The following is a 22158-nucleotide window of genomic DNA, read 5'->3' as shown; positions in this document are numbered from 1 at the left end:
AAAAGCAGAAAGACGGTCAGAGTTCCTAATTAAACGTTTAGGTTACCAATCCATGCATGCATCCGCCATTACTAAAAAAGATGCACTGGATTGGAAAGAGGCGCTTCGCAAATTGTGAAAAATTAATGTGTGTATGCACCGTTTCTACTGCTCTGATAGATAGTAGAGAAGTTCAAATGGTAGCAAACCATTGGGAAACATGCATGATTGGATTCCAAGTGTTCGCCTGTGGGTAGGATGGAGGCAACAATGTTTTGTGGGAGTAGATATTAATGTTATTGCAAGATTCAAACATGACAATATTATTGTACTAATTTGATACACTGTTACTTGTTGTGTCTAAAGTAATCAATTTACATGTCCGTATAATTTTTTTTATCTCTAAAAGAATTAAAAGAACAACACTTAATTTCTTTTCTTTGGAGAATATTGCAAACAATTAATTTATATTCGATTGTTAACATTCTGATTTTAAAAGTGAAGGATAAGCTTATGATAACATAATTTACGTACTTTTGTTAGGAAGACATTATTTACTTATTTTCTTCCCTTTCGGACATATAATTTTATTTTAAGTAAAGAATCTGGCACATATCCAATAATTTTATTTTATGAAATGTAATATAATGTTAACATCATATAGATGTCATTTGAGTGTCAGATAAAATTGCTTGATAAAAGGAGCAGGTTAGTTCATTTTGCATTTTAACATCATATATATGTCATTTAATTTTGTATTTTCGATAGTGTCAAAAAAGTTTCAGCTCGTCGATATGCTTTTGTAATTTTAGGAGACACAAATCTTGACCAAGTAGGAATTTAAAAAATGAACACATTCATTTGAACAATATATTTTCAACGTTGAAAATTTGTCTTAAAACTTTTACCGGTTGAAAAAGTTACAAGTATATTGTTATATTGTCTCGTCAAATAATACAATCTCATCCATTTGACCATTACAAATTCAATTAGTAGTCCCCACACAAAATAAACAGAAAAAAAAATAATTAATAGAATTACATTGGGATTACATTATTAAGAATTGAAGAGATGAATTTTGAGATATAAAAAGAACGGAGTTCTCTGTTTGGTTTCTTATTAAACTTTTTTATCAAAGATAAGAGAATGAAGCTTGTCATAAGTAAAAAATAAGTTTTTTTTTTTTTTTATCTGACTTGTGGTTTATATGTGGCTTACAATATAAAAACATCACCATTCTTTGGTTCCTACTTGTCAGTTGACCCAGTTTCACCGGCAAACCCGTCTGCAGGGATATCCATGTCACAAACCAGTCCAAGTTTATGACGCAATTGTATGTGCTGTATTTTGGCACAAGGGGCCTAGCCTCGGAGATTGTTTCCAGACCAAAAAAGAACTCTGCCCGAGTTTCTTCAATAAGATGAAGAGTATATGATTCTAAATACTCGTTGGTGCACTGAAACTCATCTGGAATTGTCTTGACCTGGATAATCAGAAGAGAAAAATAACTCACATGATTTATATCCTGACAGTACAAAGAAAACAGACCTGCCAAATATGTCTGCGCACATAACTTGTTGAATGGACCCATACAGAATGACATGTTTGAATAGGAATATCGTATTTAAAAATAGTATTTGATACTGTGTTTCAAAATAGCATTTGTAAACACAGTATCAAATGCTATTACAACTTGTGTATGAATGTTCGTTTTTACAACTTGTGTTTCAAAATGTGCATTTTCCCAAAATAAACAAAATGATATGGAACTTATTTCAAAATCCTCTAAATCCCCTTGGCCAACGCAACTGTCTTGATGTGGAATATGCTAAAATGTATTGAAAATTTTCAATTTCTACTAGAATTTATAGCATCCTTCGCCTTGTTTATGAAATCAAACCAAATGTTAAAAGAGTTTTAATTATAAATGTCCTTTTTTGCAACTTATGTTTCAAAATGTGCATTTCCCCAAAATAAACAAAATGATATGGAACTTATTTCAAAATCCTCTAAATCCTCTTGTCCAACGCAACTGTCTTGATATAAAATGCGCTAAAATGTATTGCAAATTTTCAATTTCTGCTGGATATTGTAGCATTTTTTATTTATTGTGAATATTTTAAGTAAAATCCAAGTAAGATTCCCGCAAACTACATAATTTGTAGCATTTCATGAAAGAGTGAACCAAAACGAGGTCCGAGTCGGAACTAAAACGAAAAACCCACGTATATGTACATGTGTAATATATGTATATTCATGATTTGGTTTTTTTTTTATAAACTCATTTTTTTATAATATATGTATAATATATGTATATGTATATGTGTGTATATATATATATATATGTATATATAATATAATATATGTATAATATATGTATAATATAATATATGTATATGTATATATTATATATACATATAATTATATATAATTAAGGTTTTTGTATAATTATATAATATAATATAATTATACAAAAATTTAAATTACTCTACATACAAACTAATAAATTCCACAATTAATAATTACACTACAAAAATCTAAATTATACTAAACAAAATACCAATCGTTGTACGCCTACCGTCGTACGAAAACTTAAATTGTATTTTTGAGGCACTAAACGACGTTTTTTTTTTTAATTCTGATGCTTCTGATGCGAAGATGTCCAGTGTGCAACCCAAACAAAATGGATCCGTCTCGTCCTCCCCTTTCCGAAAAGTCATCATATGCGCAAATCCGACTTTCCTAACCAAAGTTATGGCTGTTTGAAGTTTTTCCGAAAAGCTAAACTTTGGAAATTCATAACTAACTGTAGAAAAATCCAAAAAAGTTGAAATTTGTGTCAATTATGTGTATTTTTCAATGCTTTACGTGCTGGTGTAATCACTTTTGCAGACCCTGTATCAGTTCAGATTTGCTGATTTACCAGCAGAGGTCAAATTTTATATACATATACACATATATATACATATACACACATATATACATATACACACGTATATACATATATACATATACACACATATATACATATACATATATTATACATATATTATATTATATATACGAGATAGGCTAATGTGCTTTCAGTAGCATATGGGCCGAAATACACACGGTTCAAATTTGAAATTTTAAAATCCAAAAAGTTGATCTGAACCGTTCATCTTGTTCTCCATATTAATATGTGCTTGGAACCAAATTTTACATTTTTCTGAATTTTTTTACTATTTATTAAGCCACTTTGAAAATCGCTAATCCAACGGTTTTACTGTTTTGTTAAGCCACCGTTGGATCAGCAATTTTCCAAATGGCTTAATAAATAGTAAAAAAAATTCAGAAAAATGTAAAATTTGGTCTCCAAGCACATATTAATATGGAGAACAAGATGAACGGTTCAAATCGACTTTTTGAATTTTGAAATTTCAAATTTGGACCGTGTGTATTTCGACCCATATGCTACCGAAAGCACATTAGCCTATCTCTTATATATACATATACATATATTATACATATATAAAAAAAAAACCAAACCATGGATATTTTCTTTCTCCAAACTCTAAAAAAAAAAAAAATTCGGGGCGCGGATTTTTTCCGCGATCTGGGTATTTTTAAAAATATGACTGAAACCTGGTTATTTTTAATAAAATAAATTTTTTTTTTGGGGGGGGGGGGGGGGGGGGGGGGGGTTATTTTTAAATATCCCGGCTCTTCTTGTTTTGATTCGAAAGAAAAATATAAGAGAAATTCAGAAAACGGAAGAGAAAAATATATATTTGCATTTACAAGAGGAATACTGATCTCTCATTTCTTGCGTTTATTTTCTACAAATAAAAGAAGAAGGAAAAAAAAAAAAGATTACTGTGCAAATAGATTGTGTTGGAATTATTCATGCTGCCTTAACCTAGTGTCGTGATCAAATATAAATAATTGTACTTTTTAATAAATTAAATTTACGACGATTATTTTTTGCGTTGATTATTGTTGATAATTTATATTACGAGAATTACTTTATTCGTGAAACGTAATACGAGTTGTGAAAAATAATTTTGCGTATAGAAATTGAATAATGTTATAAAAGAATGTGTACAACAAAAGAATTTTTCTTCTTATTCATCTTTTCTTTTCTCAAATATTTGTAAATTTTTCATTGTAAAATGATGATATTTTAACTCCTCTAAATTGAAATCCTAATGATACGAATTTTTTTGATAAACCATAAATAATTAAAAATATTTAACGTAACCAATATGATTACTTTAAAAAAAAAAACCATAAGGACCAGACGGTCGGTCCGGTCTCACAATCAGTTCTATTTTATAAAAAAAAAAAAATTGAGACCGAATGGTCCGTCCGGTCTCAATTTTTTTTTTATAAAACAGATTTTTTTTATTTTTGTATTAAAATATTAAAAATGTTGAATATATTTCTTTAAAAATAGATGAAATACAATATAATTTGATTTATTATAAAGACTGCAACAAATAACCCAGATCAATATTTTTCAGATCGGGTTTTTCGCGGCTGTAAGAAAAATTAATATATTTCTTTATGTGTTATTGAAAAAAATAAAAATGCTTAGATTCTGAGTTATTGATCCCGGTTCAAAAGTCACTTCTAGATAATCCATAAAATATTGTGATCCTTGTAGGACATTTAATTTATAAAAAGTTGTATCTATTTTGATAATTCTTTTTGAATAATAATAATTAAATAACTTAAAGTTTTTATTTTTTTTCAAAAATAGATACAACTTTTCATAAATTAAATGTACTAGAAGGATCACAATATTTTCTGGATTACCTAGAAGTGACTTTTGAACCGGGATCAATAACTCCGAATCTAAGCATTTTTATTTTTTTTCAATAACAGATAAAGAAATATATTAATTTTTCTTACAGCCGCGAAAAACCCGATCTGAAAAATATTGATCCGGGTTATTTGTTGCAGTCTTTCTAATAAATCAAATTATATTGTATTTCATCTATTTTCAAAGAAATATATTCAACATTTCTAATATTTTAATACAAAAAAAATTTTAAAAATTCTGTTTTATAAAAAAAAAATTGAGACCAGACGGACCGTGCGGTCTCAATTTTTTTTTTTTTATAAAACAGAACTGATTGTGAGACCGGACGGACATGAGACCTGTGTAGACGTGTAGACGTGTAGACGTGTGAAGACATGAGACCTGTGGGTTTTAATTATTTATGGTTTTTAAAAAAAAAGTAATCATATTAGTTCCATAAAATTCATTTAATTATTTATGGTTTATAAAATAAATTCTAATGATACCACCGTGTAGACGTGTGACGACATGAGACCTGTGGGTTTTTTTGTTTTTTTGTTTTTTGGGTTTCAGACCTTTGGTTTTCTTTTAGGTTTTTAGTCTTTTCAACTGCGTTTTCCAAGATAAGAGAAAAATGACGGAATTTTTTTCATAAACCATAATTAATAAAAAGAATTTTACGGAACCAATATGATTGGTTTTTTTTTTTTCAAAAATCATAAGGACCGTGGGGTTCCCACGGTCTCATCTTTTTTTAAAAAAAAAAAACAGAATTTTTTTCCAGACCGTGGGGATCCCACAGTCTCAAATTTTTTTTTTTTATAAAACAGAATTTTTTTTATTTTTTGTATTAAAATATTAGAAATGTTGAATATATTTCTTTGAAAATAGATGAAATACAATATAATTTGATTTATTAGAAAGACTGCAATAAATAACCCGGATTAATATTTTTCAGGTCGGATTTTTCGCGGCTGTAAGAAAAATTAATATATTTCTTTATGTGTTATTAGAAAAAATAAAAATGCTTAGATTCTGAGTTATTGATCCCGGTTCAAAAGTCACTTCTAGGTAATCCATAAAATATTGTGATCCTTCTAGGACATTTAATTTATAAAAAGTTATATATATTTTGAGAATTCTTTTTGAATAACAATCATTAAATAACTAAAAGTTTTTGTTTTTTTTCAAAAATAGATACAACTTTTCATAAATTAAATGTACTAGAAGGATCACAATATTTTCTGGATTACCGAGAAGTGACTTTTGAACCGGGATCAATAACTCAGAATCTAAGCATTTTTATTTTTTTTCAATAACACATAAAGAAATATATTAATTTTTCTTACAGCCGCGAAAAACCCGATCTGAAAAATATTCATCTGGGTTATTTGTTGCAGTCTTTATAATAAATCAAATTATATTGTATTTCATCTATTTTCAAAGAAATATATTCAACATTTCTAATATTTTAATACAAAAAATAACAAAATTAAAAAAAATTATGTTTTATAAAAAAAAAAAAATTGAGACCGGTCTGGAAAAAATTCTGTTTTAAAAAAAAAAATTTGAGACCGTGAGAACGCCACAGTCCTTATGATTTTTGAAAAAAAAAAATTAATCATATTGGTTCCGTAAAATTCTTTTTATTAATTATGGTTTATGAAAAAAATTCAAAAGGACGCGCACAGGCTTTTCGATTCGTGTTGGGAAAAGGAGCTGAATTGAAGAGGAGAGGAAGGAGCTAGAACCAAGGTGCTGAATTGAAGCGGCGGAGCTCGAACCGACTACCGAGGAGCGTACATGAATTACATCTTCTCCATTTATCTAAATCAGGAAGCATCAATAAATTAGAGAGAGGTAACAGGAGTATTGAAATATCTTTATAAATTTAATTTTATAAATTTATAAAGATAATCTATTGAATTAATTTCAAACGCTGAATTTAAACTATTAAAATTTATTTACTTTATGAGTGACATATCTACATACAAAATTTTTTAATTTCAAACTAATTATGTATAAAGTTAAGTAGTAAAAAAATATTAAAACACTTAATGCATTAAAATTCAAAAAAATGTTCATAATTTTGACTATTTGATTTTATACTAATGTGGAAATGATTTATGGTAATGGATAGCTCATCACAATGAGTTTCGTTATGATTGTACTACTTTAGAAGATTTATAGCTATTAGATGCTTACATACCTTTAAAAGACACTCTTTTAGTTGAAATAATTAGTGCTGCTACCCTCTAGACTATCTGGTTAGCACGAAACAGACTATGTTTCCATGACGTTTCTGTTCCATCTCTTACCAGTATAGGAACTTCTATTATCTCACTTCGTATTGGTGCAAGGTTAGGCAAGATAATTCTTTTTTTAAACTAACTTTGATTATGCCTATGGATGTTTCTTATTTGGCTCAGGGAGGCAGTTTGATCACACTGTCAGATTCTGATACCCACGATGTGGGATGCAACCAGGCTTGGGTCCGAGGGCGGACTTGGGTCCGAGGATCTCTCAACTTATCTGTGAAACAGGGTTGAACATGATGATTTCTCTGCCTCTGATCCTTCTTCTCCTAGTTCCTATTCATGCTTTTCAGTTGACAGTCACACTGGAACGAGTTGTTTCACTTGCTCTTCTTAGATGTTATGCTTAGTATTTGAAAAATATTAGCTTACTGTAGCATCCCGAAAAATTGAGTTAATTATTTATGCTTACAAAATTATATTTAAAATATTTAAAACACTATAGATGTATCTTTTATAAAAAAAAAATGAAATAATAAACTTGTCATATTTTATTTGATTTTCTAAATAATTAAATTGATTATACTGTACTACTCGGAATATTATTTCATCAGTCTTTTTGTTAAATTAACTTAAAAATATATATACTATCTTACTTGAGTCTCTTTTTACACTACATATAGTATATTTTAAACATAGCTTCATGCTTTAATATTAACTTTATATAATAAGGTCACTACTGCTATTCATCTTGTAATATGTCACTAACCGACTATTCTAGTGTAATCTTGAAAGTTGAATTCCATAGATCTTCTCTCATATAAATAACTGTAGCCTCTGGACGCACCCCTTGAATTCATCCATACAACCTTTGAATTAAACCGCCTCCGATAAATGAAAACCCATGCGTAACCCCTTGATTAATTAACCCACGCTCTCTGTGAAATTTCTTCTTTTTTCAATATGTCTTGCCTTCTACTTTATCCTCACTTCATTCTTCATAAATTATATATTCAACTTGATTGCTAATAATTATCGCTCCAGTCGACGCCTATCTCATCTGTTGGTAATAATTTCTCATTTTATTCCAATTGACATTATTCTAACTTTAATTATTGATCGAGTGTCTATCTGATTTGAATTCTGACTACGTCGCAGTGATTATGAGTTGTTGTTGAAATCCGATTTGGAGTTCTGAAAATCTCGCTATCAGGTAACCGGACTTCTCTATAACTGTGTTTTCGTTTTGTATGGTTGATTTGAATATTGGTATTGCATATTGAATTATGATGACATATTTAACGGGATAGCGGGTCTGAGGTTGGAATCTGATATGTGATTGTAGCCTCTCATTGTTGAATGGATTTCCCAGTGGGTTGGCGGCATTCCAATGTTGGATGGATTTCCCATTGGATTGGTGGTTTAAAGGAATTGTGTTATGAGAATGTGGGAATTGCCTGTGACAGGGATTACACATGTGTGAATATGATGTGACTAGTTTTATGGATAACCTAGACCGACGGGCTATTGCTAGTTAAATATGCGTGCATAATTTGATGTGAATTTGTGTGGATTAATTCGGTCTATTTGAATGGTTGTTAAATTAAGCCAATTGTAGAGAAGCGCGTCGTTAAATAACCGGTTACTGAGATTTGTAGCTGACTCCGTTTTGCTATTTTGTCTTCCTTTTTGTTGGCGACGTAGGTTGACGGGTCAAGGAAAGATGTGAAGATGCTTATATAATCACTCTCCGGATGGTAAAAATATGGAGTGTGACACTTACTTTGATATATGGTATGTTGTTATGCTGTTATATTTTGTAGTTGTCTGCTAAGTATTGTTATGCTATGTTGTAGGCTTTATTGCTGTAATTTAGTTGTTTCTTTTTAGACGATAGAATTATATTCTATCGATTATTGTATGAACTACTATTGGTTTCTATATGAAACAGGTGGGGATTACCCACTTTTATAAAAAAAAAATGTGGAAATTTGAAATTTTCATACGTAGATGCATTACTCGTAAGATAAATGAGTTTTAATAGTTTGAATTCGTCATTTAAAGTTAATTTGATATAAACTTGAGAACACCTAGTTTTACTTAAAGTGACAAATATCAAGATTTTTATACTATAACTTGCATATTAAGTTAAAATGAGATGACAAACATTACACGTTTTTTTTAGTATAGGTTGGAAGTCATTTAACTATTTAATATTTACGATAAAAATTTCTCGGAGTTTCAAACCTGATTTTTGTCATCAGAGACAAATTTACACTTAATTCATAGTTGTTTAGTTACCCTCATAATTTAGATTTTTACTTATTCACTATTAATTCATAAGTGCTTAATCACCCTCTTAATTTCAAATTTTCTAATCATATCTATTGAAATTGTTTAGCTTCTCTCTTAACATGTTAAACGTGTACCTGTAATTTAATAGTTAGCACTTATTTTGTCATTGTAGAGACTTAATTTCAAATTTTAACAACCACATTATATATTTTAAATATTTTATGTTTCACACTTTTAATCTAACTTTCAGTTTTATTGTTGTTTGTCACTAGACTAAAACCAATTCTCGATAAATATCAATAATTTTTGAGTTAATTTTATTCATCAATCTATGAAATATTTTGTGTCTGGTTGATAAGTGAAACATCTGTATCCTCTCCTTTGTTAAATTTGTTAAATTTAAGGGAGGAGCTATGCTAAACGTACAAATTGTAATTTTCAACGCTAACACGATAATTCTTCGTTTATACCAAATCTATCCTTAATAACTTAATAAACGATGTCCTATTTAATTTAATATTGAAAATGCTATTATCAATGAAAACATTATTGCAATATAAAAAATGGACTACTTCTTAATTTACGTAAAGCTAATAATAAAAGTTTGTCTTTGACTCTAAAATTACTGCACCTCATTTAATCTAAGTTTGCGAACTTTATTAATTTAATCAATATTCTTTATGTTGTTTCAGTTTAAGTATTTAAGTAACTTGTTAAGTTTTTTTTACTAATTCAACTAAGGTTTGTCAATAATTCACCATGTTCAGACTAGGGCTGGCAAAAAAATTCGAGGTTCGTGATTCGATTCGGGTTTGATTCGAGTTTAATTCGATTCGAAATGGGTTCGAATTGAAACAAATCAAACCAGGTTCGGTTCGGAATTAATTCAAACCAAACCCAAATCTAGCCTGGTTCGATCGAAATGGGTTCGATCATTTTTATGGTTCGAATCTCATAATAACATCGGCTGTCCATTTACCTGATGAAATTAAAATCCAAGATAGAGAGTCATAATTTAACTTAACCGACACTCCCTCGCTCTCAAATCTCAATAACCTAGTTCTCTCTCCACCTCTCCCTAACTCACTCTCCCTCTAGCTCTAAAATCTAGCTGACGCTCTCGGCGACTGGCTGTCTCTCCGGCTGTCACTGATTGTTTCTCCTCTCTCTTCGTCTCTCATAGTTCATACCAGGAAAGCCGTCTCTGATGTATTTTTTTATGAACAATTTTTCAACTTAAAAACACTCATTTCATAGTTCATACCGGTAAAAGGAAGTCATGTGAATTGTCCCGTGAGAAAAAATTAATGTATAAACTACCGGTATAACTAGGACTGCTAAAAAATAATTTAGTTCGTGATTCGATTCGGGTTCGATTCGAAATGTGTAGTTCGAAATGGGTTCGGTTCAAAACGAATCAAACCAGGTTCGGTTCGAAATTAATTCAAACCAAACTCAAACCTAAGGTAAGTTCGGTTCGGTTCGTTGCCACCCCTAGTTCAGACATTGAGAAAACTTTTATTTTGACCCTCAGTATTTTCACTAAGGGTATGTTTGGTTGGAATAAGAATAGGCTATTTTTAAAACAAGGCTATTTGGGATAGCTTGTTCTTTGTTTAGATGTGCTTGAATAGATAGAAATAGTGAATTCAACTCTTTTGTTTTATTAGAATGACTTATTCTTACAAAAAGTTGAATTTAGCTATTCTAATAAGACAAATGACAAAAGAGCTATTTTTGTTTTGCAATCAAACATACCCTTATTAGTTCAATTAAGTCTTTTTGGTTATTACACATGATTCAATCAAGCTCCTTGATTCAAGAAGCCCCTCGCATTTTTTCTAAATTAAATTATTTTGTGAGTTAATTCGGTAATATATAATTTAGTTATTATTTCTAGAACATCAATATAATGCTAATTTAGTTATTATTTCTAGAACTGAAGAAAATTTAATACCAAGAACAACTTTAGAGACTTATTTAAATTATGTAAAATATTCGGGAGACCTTATGAACAAAAAAAAAAAAATTAAGGACTTAAACTGAACCAAATAAAATAATACGAGCCAAAATTAGACTTCCCTCTTAAAAATTTTATTGTACTAAGAGCAAAAGTTGAGGTGCCAATTGCCAATGTAATCTCTTCTAAACGAACAACCAATAATAACTCGGGAAAAATTAAAAAAAGTTGGGAGAAATCAAGAGAATCTGAGCATTATAGCCACTAATGCATAAATTTCAGAGAATCTTTTGGGTGAAGTTTTTGTCCCAACGGTTTTGGACAAAATTTCATTCAAAATTAATTGTAAATCTGACCTGTGTTGAAATTTACACGGATGATTTAGATTTACAGAACCATTTAAAGTTATTAATTTTTAAATATATTGATATGAATCTTAAAGTAAATCAAACGGTAAGATATGGCTTTGGATGAGATTTTGTCCAGAGCTAGTCATATGGACAAAATCCAGTTTCGAATCTTTAACCCAGAAAAGAAGCATGCAAATTTAGTCAATTGCGTGTGATGAGCTTATTCGGGTGATAGATATTAACACTGCTCATTTTTTTTATTAACATAATATTATCAAAATATTTTGATATATAGACAATTTTATCCTTTATTATTATTTTTTTCTGAAATTGCTTCTCACGTATATTATCATAGCATTTTCTTTCTTTAAAAGTTCTATTTATAATAACTGTTTCTCTCTCTTGCATTATTATATTTTTTTTTAAAGTTAGATTTGTAAACTATGTAAATATATATTTGTATTTTGTAACTTCTTCAAGAATTTTAAAAAATATAATACAAGCGTGAAATGCTTTATTATATTAAGAAAATCTAACAACATTGTATATAATGATTTATTTTATGAAGTTCCACAAATTTTATTGACAGTTAGTTTAAAAAAGAAAGTTATTTTAACGATTAATATTTTATCCTTTTTTTTTCTTTCTAAAAATCACTTAAGAAATGAAAAAAAATATAAATTAAAATAACTGTACAGAATTTTCACAGGTATTCAATGTAAAATGAAAAAAAAGGAAAAAGAAAATCTAGCAATTATTTAAATTAAATAATTAGTAAATATTCATAATAATATTACAAGATGCATCTGGATTCTGTAAAGATGTTCAAAGAAAGTTAAAATTATCTATAATTTTTTTTTAAAGATGTTGTGCTAATAAAAAAAAAAAGTAGTATTAATTATAGTCACAAGATTCACGAACTATTTGCGAATAATTCATATTTTTGGTAATAGCGAATCGAATGCTGATTTATTCAGTTGATTGAACTTTGACTTAATTATTTACGAATTTTAAGAATTTTTTCTGAATTATACAAATTATTTCCGAGCTTTTTTTTGAATTTTTCTCAAAACATTTATTTTTTTCTATTTTTGCTCTTTTGTAAAACTGAGATCTTTGATCTAAATAATTCCGAATCATTCTCAAATTATACTCAAATTATTCTCAAAACACGAATTTTTAACACCATCGAACCAACCCGAATTATTCAATTTTAATCTGTCTATCCGGTTTACTCCACTGATCTTTTGTGAACCCGGCCTGCAAGAATTTTTTATGGGAATAAAGTCGATAATAAACTCAGCATTTTGCTTTATCCTCACCAAACCCAACCTCTTGTTCCCTTTACCTATTCTATCCCCCCTTCTATTCTATTCCCCGACCCCGTTTTTCCCGATCGAGCTCCGATCGAGCTCCGGAAATTCTTATTCCCTTCTCCCTGTTCCAGCTGGTACGAGATTTTGATATCTTCTTCGCTGTTTTCGCTTCTCCCCGCCAATTTTTGCGGTGATTAAGGGACGTTTTGAATTTTAGTAGGGAATTGATTGATAATGAAGATGGATACTGAGAGAACAAGGAGAGATGAAATTAAGGCGAAAAGGAGATTAAGAGGCCTTGTTTGGGATAAGAAAGGTACCAATTTTATTTCCCTCGTATTGTCTTATATATATTTTTTTATTTTGTGTTCCCAAATTAGCTGATCTCTGATGAAGCATTGGAGTCCTAATTTCTGTTATCTCTCTTTTTTCATTTTCTTTAATATGTTTTGGGCATCCAAGATAGAGAAGTATTGGTGAAATTTTGGGTTATTTTACAATGCATGTTAAGTCGCCATTTGCAAAACAACCCTCATTATATTGTTGCTTAGTTATTTTCTAGCAATAACTTGTACTGATGCAACAGACGGCTCAGGAAGGAAACCAATTTCAGAATCCAGTAGTTCTCGGTCAAGAACTGCAAATTGGACTCACTCTCTTGATGTTGCCTTGCTTACAATACTAAAACAAGAGTATATCGAAGGGAGCTTTGTGAACGGACAGTTCACAAAGAGCTCATGGACCCACATTGTACCGGCTTTCAATGACAAGACGAGACTCAACTTTACCAAGGACCACCTGAGGAACCGCCTCAAGGTGCTGAGGAATTTGTTCAGGCCGTATGATGAGCTGGCAGTGATGAGCGGGTGGGCTTGGGACCCAGAGCACAATGTGCCAAGGCCAAATGATCCTGCCGATTGGGATCGCGTTGTAGCTGTAAGTATCATATGTTGCTAGTTATTTTGGTGTCAGTTGGATGTAGGAGTCGATATTGGAATAGTTTTTTTTCTTTTGATGAAATATATTGGAATAGTTGGTCTTGCTTGCTTTGAATAGGTGCTTTTCCTTTCTTTTTGAAAAAGCTCAAGTAGATGCTTTGAATTTCTGGTTTGAACTTAGGACTACTATGGGTACCGTCCTTTTCATATGACTCCTGATGAAACACAAAGTTAGACTGGATAATGTCTTTTCAGAACTTTAATTCAAATTCCCATTGTGAACTGTTGAACTGAAGAGCAAGCGAGTACTGTTAGTATTATTCTGGTTTAGAGGTGAGATTGTTGGTCCAATGCAACTGGTTTCTGCTCAAGATCAGTTTGAGAGAATGGCAAACATGGTTCGAGGTGCTCTTGCAGTTAATAATCATTTAATTGGTTCTCAAATGGGAAACTTACTTTCTTTGCATTCCCTTCATTTTCTTCTCTTTTATTTTTTCCTTTGTTTATTAGATCAATCCACAGTATGCAAAATGCCGCGAAAGACCTTGTCCAGAGTATCCAATTCTAAAGTTATTCTTCACCAAAAATGCAACCAACCAGACACAACTGGATGCCATGGCAGTAGAACTAACTGACAAAGATGAAGGCAGCTCATCTTCACTAAGGCTTCCTGAAAAGAGCACTCCTAATCACCACCCCCACTACAGCAATAATACACCCCCTCCACTGCCCCCTCATCCAGCCCCTTCCCCACCCCCTCCTCGATACCCCACCACCAATGAGCACAACTGCACCTACAATGAGCCTGATGACAACTCCAGCTCTGAGATAACCGAAAAATCTCTAAACATAACGAAAGCACTTGAAGAATTGGTCGAGCTGAGCCGGCGCCAGCAAGAGATAATCCAGGATATTCTAACTCAGGAACTATCATTTGGGCCGAAGCCTTATTCGACTGAGCAGTGCATTGCAAAGCTCAAGACAGTGCGGAACCTCTCTGCCCAGGCATTTCTTGCCGCTTGTGAGACATTTAGGGATAAGCATGAGAGAAGGGTTTTTATGAGTTTGGAGGGGAAGACTATGTATGCATGGATTGAAAAAGCAGTTTTGATGCAAGCACAGCCTGTGTTCCCACAGCCTTTACAACAGCACTTTCGTGGGGATCATAACATGGGGAATACTTCAGGTCAGCTTCCTCAGTCACAGGAAGTGAACTTCCCTTGAGTTATTTACTTTGTTTTGCCTACAAAGGTGTCACGGAAGATTTTGGTTGTGCGTGGTGACCTTTTCTCAGTCACATTAGTTTCATCAGTGCAAGTACCCTTTTTTCTGTATAAATTTTTGGGAGCTTTAGTTTGTTTAGTCAAAGAAGATAAATGTAAACTAGGTGATCGATGGTGTTTAGTTTTGTTAGAAGATGGGTTAAATGTTATCATCACAAATGATGAAACACAAGAACTTTGGCAAGCTGGAAGAAAAGAAAAAGTAACTTTGAGAATTGTTCTTTCTAAACAAGTGACAATATTTAACAACTGAGGGAGAAGTGTCATGTATAGTCTTTTTATACTAAACATGTCACGTTTTGGAATAAACGACAAAATAAAATAAGGTTTGTTTTCAAGGCCAGTAGGTGGCAAAAAAGTATGATAATTAGCCATTCAAAGGTGCTTCACAAAAGTAAATATATGTATGTATTTTGGTTCCAGGTCTCTAAATTCAAAAATCCAAACAACCAATTCAAGCCGTTTGGTGTGATCTACATATAGTAATCTTAATGAGCAATTCAGAGTGGCCTTGAACTTTGAAATTTGAGTTTTGGAGCTGCAATATCGAAACATATTTAAGTCTTACCACAACTTTATATGTATGCATATGCATACATACATCCATGCATACAAGCATGTATGTAGGTATCTTCCATTGTTAATATTGCATTTCGGTTATAAGAAATTCAGAAGTTTGGTAATGTGCAACCAGTTGCTTCATTTGTGTGGCATATATTGAAATGTAAAGACAACCATTCACTGATTTACCCTACCATTTAGGCATACATCTGTATAGACATGTCTACATGGTAAGGAAATACTACCAAAGAATTATCTTTCTTTCCTGTATTCAATCATATCATTCCTCTATACATAATCATACATTGATTGGTAAAAATGCCATCTCACTCAAAATAAACTACAGCAAAAGACGTGTAGAAAAATTGTTTCGCCATTGACAACAATCGGTTCTTATTTTACATAATTTCCGAAGCACGAGCTCCAGGAAGAAAACAACTGGTCAGGGACATGGCCAGTTTGTCTAATATAATCTGCTTTCTTTGCTGTCCTAGTGGCTTCTTTCTGTTGCTTGGCCTCTGCTGCCGCTCTCTTTTCACTAGCCTCGTGTGTTGCTGCTGCTAATTTGTTCATCAGCTTCTTTTGTGTGCGTGCTCTTATTTTCTCTAAATTGACCTGCTCACAGGGATACCAGATGAGTAAAGAAAAAAGCACAGCTACAATATTCTTCATAAGAATATCAAATTGAGGAAGGTAACCATACTAAAATAATTAAAAAAATAAGAACCTCCATCTTTTGCATTTCGGCTTCAATTTTCGCTTTTTGGTGGTTTTCCCAAGCTTGAATCCTGGCCTCATTCCTCTGGAACCTACATTTGTTCAATCTCCAATTCAATAAAACAATGAACAAATATATTGAAATGTAAATCCATGAGAAACAGTATCAAATTACGATACCTGGCCAAATTCTTGGATTTCTCAGCTTCTTCCCAATCAACCGCACGAGTTTCCGAGTCAATTTTAGACGACTGATCTGGTGTTCGATTATCTTCTCTGGCTTCCCTGCTTGCCCAAGCTGCTATGTTGGTTTTACCTAACTGCTCACTGAGCTTCATTATCTCTCTCCTGGTTTTCACCTGTGACTCTACATCTAACACAGCACCTGCTGGAGTTGCAGGATTTCCCGATGGGCTCGGAGTTCTTGAGGAAGTTGAGTTGCCAGTTGGTGTGTTCACCCGTAGTGGAGTTGCGGTACGTGAAGGCTCTTGACTTGCAATGGGGGTCATTTCGGTACCTATATCCCGCATTGAAACTGACCTGACTTCAGGAACCAAAGGCGCACCACTAATTGGTTTTAAGTGATTCGTTGCTGGTAGACTGTTTCGGTTGCCAGTTACTGAAAATATTGGAGATGCCTTGAGTGAAAGTATTCTTTTCAATAGTGCAAAAATTACGACACAAAAATGAAAAATTAAGGAAAAATATATTATATTACTTCCATATAAACTAAAGAGAGATACGCCATGTGGCATATCTCACAGAAATGGGTACACTGTACAAGCTTTACGACGTGGATATAAAAACAATACAAGTAATACTTGAGAAGAAGAAAAAAATTATATACAGAAACATTGATAAGGGAAAAAACATTCTAAAAAAATGTAAAATTTAGTATGCAAGTACATATATGCAGATCATGTCGAACAGTTTGGATTGACTGTTAGGACTTTGAAAATGAAAATATAGATCCATAGTACGGAAAAATCTGTGCTATGCATAGTACTATAGCCTTACTCTTTTTCTTTTGATGATTAAAATCATAATTCTGGAATTAAAAAATCATATTTGCTTACCAGCAGAATCTACAACAGGCTCAGCAGCCCCAAATGCACCCTCCTCCACACCAAAATCCATCAACCCAAAAGGCTCATCCACCCAATTCAGCTCTTTCCTCTTTGCCTTCCCCAACCCAAAACCACTACCAGTTATGACTCCAACCTTTTTCACCTTGCTCAAATCCACCTTCTTTCGATTCACCACCACCACCTTATTCATCACCAAATCCACTTTGCTGTTTGTTTTTCCATTTCCCTTCACATTCAAATTGGGGCTTGATATCCACTTCTCTGCATCATCCCATTTTGAAGGTGCCGGTTTTGAGAATGGCGATAGGAAGGAATGTACCTGTCGTTAATAATACGAAATAAAAAGATTAGTCATCCCTTGTGCTTGAATCAGAAAGTTCTTAGCAACTGAAATTGCTAGACATAGCATGGAGCAGAGTTGTGATCCCAAGTATAAAACCCCTAATGTGATTAAACTCAGGTCTATTAAGAATACCATATGACAGAAGTAAAACTCTTCATGAAAGTATCTGGTGGGTTGATATTATTACCATGGTAAATCTTTGAGCTGGTACAGTGCCAGTCGAAGCATGTGCGGTGCCTTGCTTTTGGAATTCAAAGCCACCGAACGAGACACTATCAGAGTCGAAGCTGTCCTCGCGGTGGGTGGGGCCCACTTTTGTCAAATTCTGGGACCCACTGCTGGTGCTGTTCGACATGGATACTGATGTTGAGCATTCCATATCCTGGCAATCCACTCTGCTTGCTCCTGTAAATAAATTAGTGACCAATATCAAAACCACTAAAAGAAGAATGTGCTAATAACTGCGCTCACGATTGTTGCTGATCCAATAATACTAATGTTCCACGTGAATAAAAATGAAGTTAAAATTCACATCATTCGGAGAAAATTGCTATCAACAACCAGTTTTTAGGTTAGTTTGACAGAAAATGTATATTTGATCCAAATTTTACCATTCTGTCCATACCAATAGCAAGTTGCTTCCCTCAAGTCTATATTGAACTATATCTTGCCAAGTGAAAGTTAAGAATTAGAAACGTCCTGGTAAGCTAACTATAAATTCACCAGTTGGGTAATATCAACCAACAAGTTAATAACAAAAAAATGTAGGGTGATTTTGATAAAAAAAGATATATGGTTTGTGTTATGTAAGTGTTCTTATAAATTTATTCGTATTCTTCTTCCTGACAAGGTAAATATTTAAAATTATTTGGTAGTTGTGTTATGTAATAGTCAGACCGTATTCCTTGGTCATAAATCTTTCTAGAAACATACTAATTCCGTGTTTAATTGGACTTTCTTTGGATGAAAGATATTTCTGTATTGGAAATTCTTTGTTTCAAATCATAAAATTTGAGTCAGTCAGAAAACTATGTAGGAATATGACATTTCCTGTTGGAATTGGCAAGTCTATTTGCATCATACCATTCCAAATAAAATAAATTGAATTGAATGAACAATTTGATCATACGTCTATTGTCAGATTGGGGTATTTCCTTGGAATGAATTATTTCCTGGTCAGTGGTTGTGGGTTGTTCCCCTCCTTCCTCTTGATTCCTCTTCTCAAGCCCAAGAAGCATTGAGCGGAGCTTTCTTGGTGAAACTGAAAATTTATTTCCCTGTAAAACAAATATTATAAAGCAAATATAAAAAAATCCTACAAAAATGTTGATTCAAATAGTCTGATACTGTAATTGCTAAAACAAATATTATAAAGCAAATATAAAAAAATCCTACAAAAATGTTGATTCAAATAGTCTGATACTGTAATTGCTGAGCTTTCATCCCAACCCCTTTGCCATAGAATCCGAAAAGAAAAGAAATTCCCCATATCAGATAAACCAACTAAATTATAGTTTTCTTTTTAAATTATCCACCAAAATATAATTGAAAAATCAAATGTCATGATAGAAGGAACTTATGTACATATCAGTGTCTCAGTACGAAACTTTACAATATATCTTTCTGCTCTGCTTTCTATATGGAAACGAAAATATCCAACAATGAAGTAATAATGATTTTTAAATTCTGTGAGTGAAATAATATTTCAAAAAGTGAAATCTCTTAATATATATCTACGAGTCTATATCGTTTGCTTAGAATTCTACGTAGTATTAATTAGCATGTTATTAATGAATTCTTTTTTCTTTTTCATTTGTCTTTATTTGAGGAATATGTTATCAATACATTTGCCTAGCTACTTAATCAACTCGAAACTATCTGGACACACCAACCAACGCCAAAAAAAGAAAGAAAAAAAAAACAGAATAACAAATTGACCTTAATTGTTTTATAAGACCAAAAATTTCAGAAACTCAAAAGGTTACAAAATTTGAGAGAGAGCGAGAGACCTGATAAGAGAGAGGCTTATGTATACGCTCATATTCCATACTATGATAAATTCGCAGCTTTGAAACTCAAGCTGAAAGAGAGAGAGAGAGGAGAGAGAATCTGATTGGCGTGAAAAGTTGTTTTAATGGAACAGGTGTTGACCGGGAGAAAGGGAGCTGGTTTTCCTCCTTTATTGCATTCGTGCCACTACCAATCCATTTTCTGTTTTATTTAATTTTTTAAGGGTTTTAGTGATTAAATGAGTTCTTCGTGGCAAATTGCTCGAGCGGTTTATGTATAACGGGTCAGTTAGCTGGGGCTGCAATAATTCTTTTTAGAGTGTGTTATACTGAAGACATCATTTGTGATTTTAAGAGAGAGAATTTTTTTCTTCTGAATACTGATTTTGTCATTATACTCTCTTTTTCTTATCTGTTATAATTAATTGTGATAATTAATACAAAAAGTTAATAAAAAAAATAACAAAGAAAGTTAATCCGACAAAAAAATTTATAATTTTAGAAAATTACTCAGTATCTCTCTCTATTTGTCCAATTATAATTGGTACAACAAAATCTAATTACATCAATCCGCTTACAACACAAGAAAAAAATTACATCTTAGCCCAAATTAGACATTGGATTCTTTTCTTTTATCAAAATTTTTTTTTTCTTTTGTCAATTCTTTTAGGTGCATAATTGGGCACCGCATTTTTTTTTTCTTCAAATTTCAATAAAATAAGTAAGATCAGGAGCACCAGTAATATCATTTGATCAAAGAAATGCCGACGCATATCAGACATGTTGATTTAGCATTATCAAATTTAGTGAGGTCTAAAAAATCTAAAATATGATTTGACTATATTAGTTTTTTTATTTTTAGATTTTATAGTGGACTTGTCCAGTTCTATGAAGCACTGGAGATAAAAACACCTGCAAACTCTACTATATTAGTTTTGTTTTATTTTATTTAGTAATTAGTTTTTCTGTTATTGTAGGTTGTAGCACAACAAATAGTTAACTTGTTTGTTATTGTATTCAAGTGTAATTAGTCACAACATCGCCTATAAAAGATTGAATGTCTTCTTTCAAATTCCTTCTCTGATTATATGTCATATCAGTTTATAGTGCTTATTAACCAAACAGGTTATGAAACATCAAAAGTAGATCGCCTTTCTTTCATTTAAACAACAGACTAACAGTGGTACTTAACTGGCTAATCTTAGCAACATATTTTGAATATAAACTGAACCCATGTTACAAGGAGACAAATTAAAATACAAATCTTCATGATGGCTCACTTTAGTCCTTATTTATGATGTTGAATCAAATAAGCTTAAATTGAATTTATGAGAAAAAAAAAACAGTTGACCATAATAACAAGAAAACTAACTAAAACTTGCACACAAGCACAGCTTAACAAGGTTAAGGGTACCCGTGAGGTGACCACCAACCTATCTGTACCACTCCTGTACAAGCGGGTTGCTATAATTGAATTTTGTTGTACCAGTTAAAATTGTACATATAAAGAGAGAGAGAGATACTGAGGAATTGTTCTCAAAATATTTCCAAAATTACAATTTTTCTTTTTTTTTTGTCGGAGTAACTTTTTTTGTTAATTTTTTTTATTTATTAACTTTTGTATTAACTATGAGATAAGAAAGAGACACAGAGACAAAATTGGTATTTAGAGAGAAAAATACCTCTCAGCTTTCATAATCACAAATGATGCTCTCAGTGTAGCAGTTTTTTTTTTTTTTTTTTTTTACCATAAGTAGAGAATAGATTATTCGGTACATCCCATTTAAATTCAAGAGGTACATCCCATAATTTTTTTGCTACTTATCATGTGGCCTTCCCTATAATAGTCCTGTATCGAATAGACTATTTGCTACATTTTTTTTTTAAGTTTTCGCTGCCACAAGTTTGTGGAGAATTTAGGTTGGGACCGAATAGGAATAACCTATTCGATACATGGGGGATGCAGATCTTCTGTAGACACTGTTAAATAAAAAGATAAACTGAAAGGTATTGTACTCCTTGAATTTAAACAGGTATCAAATAACCTATTCGTTACTTATAGTTTTTATTAAAAAAAAATGTTGGTTCGAAACTTATGATTTGTAAAAAAAAATCTTAAAAAAATCCGGCATTGCAGCACTATGCAATTAGAGATGGTCAGATGGTAGACCTGTCCTATAAAATCTCATATAATCCAATTTGGTAAATTTGAAGCATCAAACTTATCGAGATGTTATTTTAAGTTCTTAACTTAAAATTTATGTTGATTAAAAGTCGGATG

At 31.8% G+C, this 22158-nt stretch overlaps 2 protein-coding genes across 7 annotated transcripts; one reads left to right on the top strand and one right to left on the bottom strand.

Moving 5' to 3' along the window:
- The first annotated feature begins 12945 nt into the window (after positions 1–12945).
- Positions 12946–15374, top strand: LOC144551410 (uncharacterized). 4 transcript variants are annotated; one of them, XM_078299366.1, is made up of 4 exons: positions 12946–13072; positions 13159–13254; positions 13525–13874; positions 14387–15374. In XM_078299366.1, the coding sequence occupies exons 2-4, from the start codon at positions 13173–13175 to the stop codon at positions 15098–15100; spliced, it is 1146 nt and encodes a 381-aa protein (XP_078155492.1). In that variant the 5' UTR covers positions 12946–13072; positions 13159–13172; the 3' UTR covers positions 15101–15374. The 4 variants fall into 4 exon arrangements, with proteins under 4 accessions (XP_078155492.1, XP_078155490.1, XP_078155491.1 ...); XM_078299364.1 differs by having other exon boundaries at positions 13501–13874; XM_078299365.1 differs by having other exon boundaries at positions 12946–13254.
- A 522-nt stretch (positions 15375–15896) lies between these two features.
- On the bottom strand, positions 15897–20042 carry LOC144551409 (uncharacterized). Of its 3 annotated transcripts, none has more exons than XM_078299362.1 (7): positions 19878–20042; positions 18998–19145; positions 18056–18273; positions 17514–17844; positions 16618–16972; positions 16448–16529; positions 15897–16335 (listed from the first exon to the last, which is right to left on the bottom strand). In XM_078299362.1, exons 1-7 carry the CDS (start codon positions 19914–19916, stop codon positions 16114–16116), a joined length of 1395 nt encoding a protein of 464 aa, XP_078155488.1. In that variant the 5' UTR covers positions 19917–20042; the 3' UTR covers positions 15897–16113. The 3 variants fall into 3 exon arrangements, with proteins under 3 accessions (XP_078155488.1, XP_078155487.1, XP_078155486.1); XM_078299361.1 differs by having other exon boundaries at positions 16618–17056; positions 18056–18270; positions 19878–20040; XM_078299360.1 differs by having other exon boundaries at positions 16618–17056; positions 19878–20039.
- Positions 20043–22158: the final 2116 nt, after the last annotated feature.

Source organism: Carex rostrata, chromosome 3, assembly GCF_964058835.1.
Source record: "Carex rostrata chromosome 3, lpCarRost1.2, whole genome shotgun sequence".
NCBI classification, from domain to species: Eukaryota; Viridiplantae; Streptophyta; class Magnoliopsida; order Poales; family Cyperaceae; genus Carex; species Carex rostrata.
The sequence above is the reverse complement of the archived record's forward strand: the minus strand, read 5'-3'. Positions and strand labels throughout refer to the sequence as shown.

Coding starts and splice junctions, on each gene's coding strand:
- LOC144551410 (XM_078299364.1), top strand. CDS start 13,173: ATGAAGATGGATACTGAGAGAACAAGGAGAGATGAAATTAAGGCGAAA. Junction 13,255..13,500: donor CCTTGTTTGGGATAAGAAAG/GTACCAATTTTA, acceptor GTTATTTTCTAG/CAATAACTTGTACTGATGCA. Junction 13,875..14,386: donor ATTGGGATCGCGTTGTAGCT/GTAAGTATCATA, acceptor TTTGTTTATTAG/ATCAATCCACAGTATGCAAA.
- LOC144551409 (XM_078299360.1), bottom strand. CDS start 19,916: ATGGAATATGAGCGTATACATAAGCCTCTCTCTTATCAG. Junction 16,530..16,617: donor AAATCCAAGAATTTGGCCAG/GTATCGTAATTT, acceptor GAACAAATGTAG/GTTCCAGAGGAATGAGGCCA. Junction 16,336..16,447: donor CCGAAATGCAAAAGATGGAG/GTTCTTATTTTT, acceptor CCCTGTGAGCAG/GTCAATTTAGAGAAAATAAG.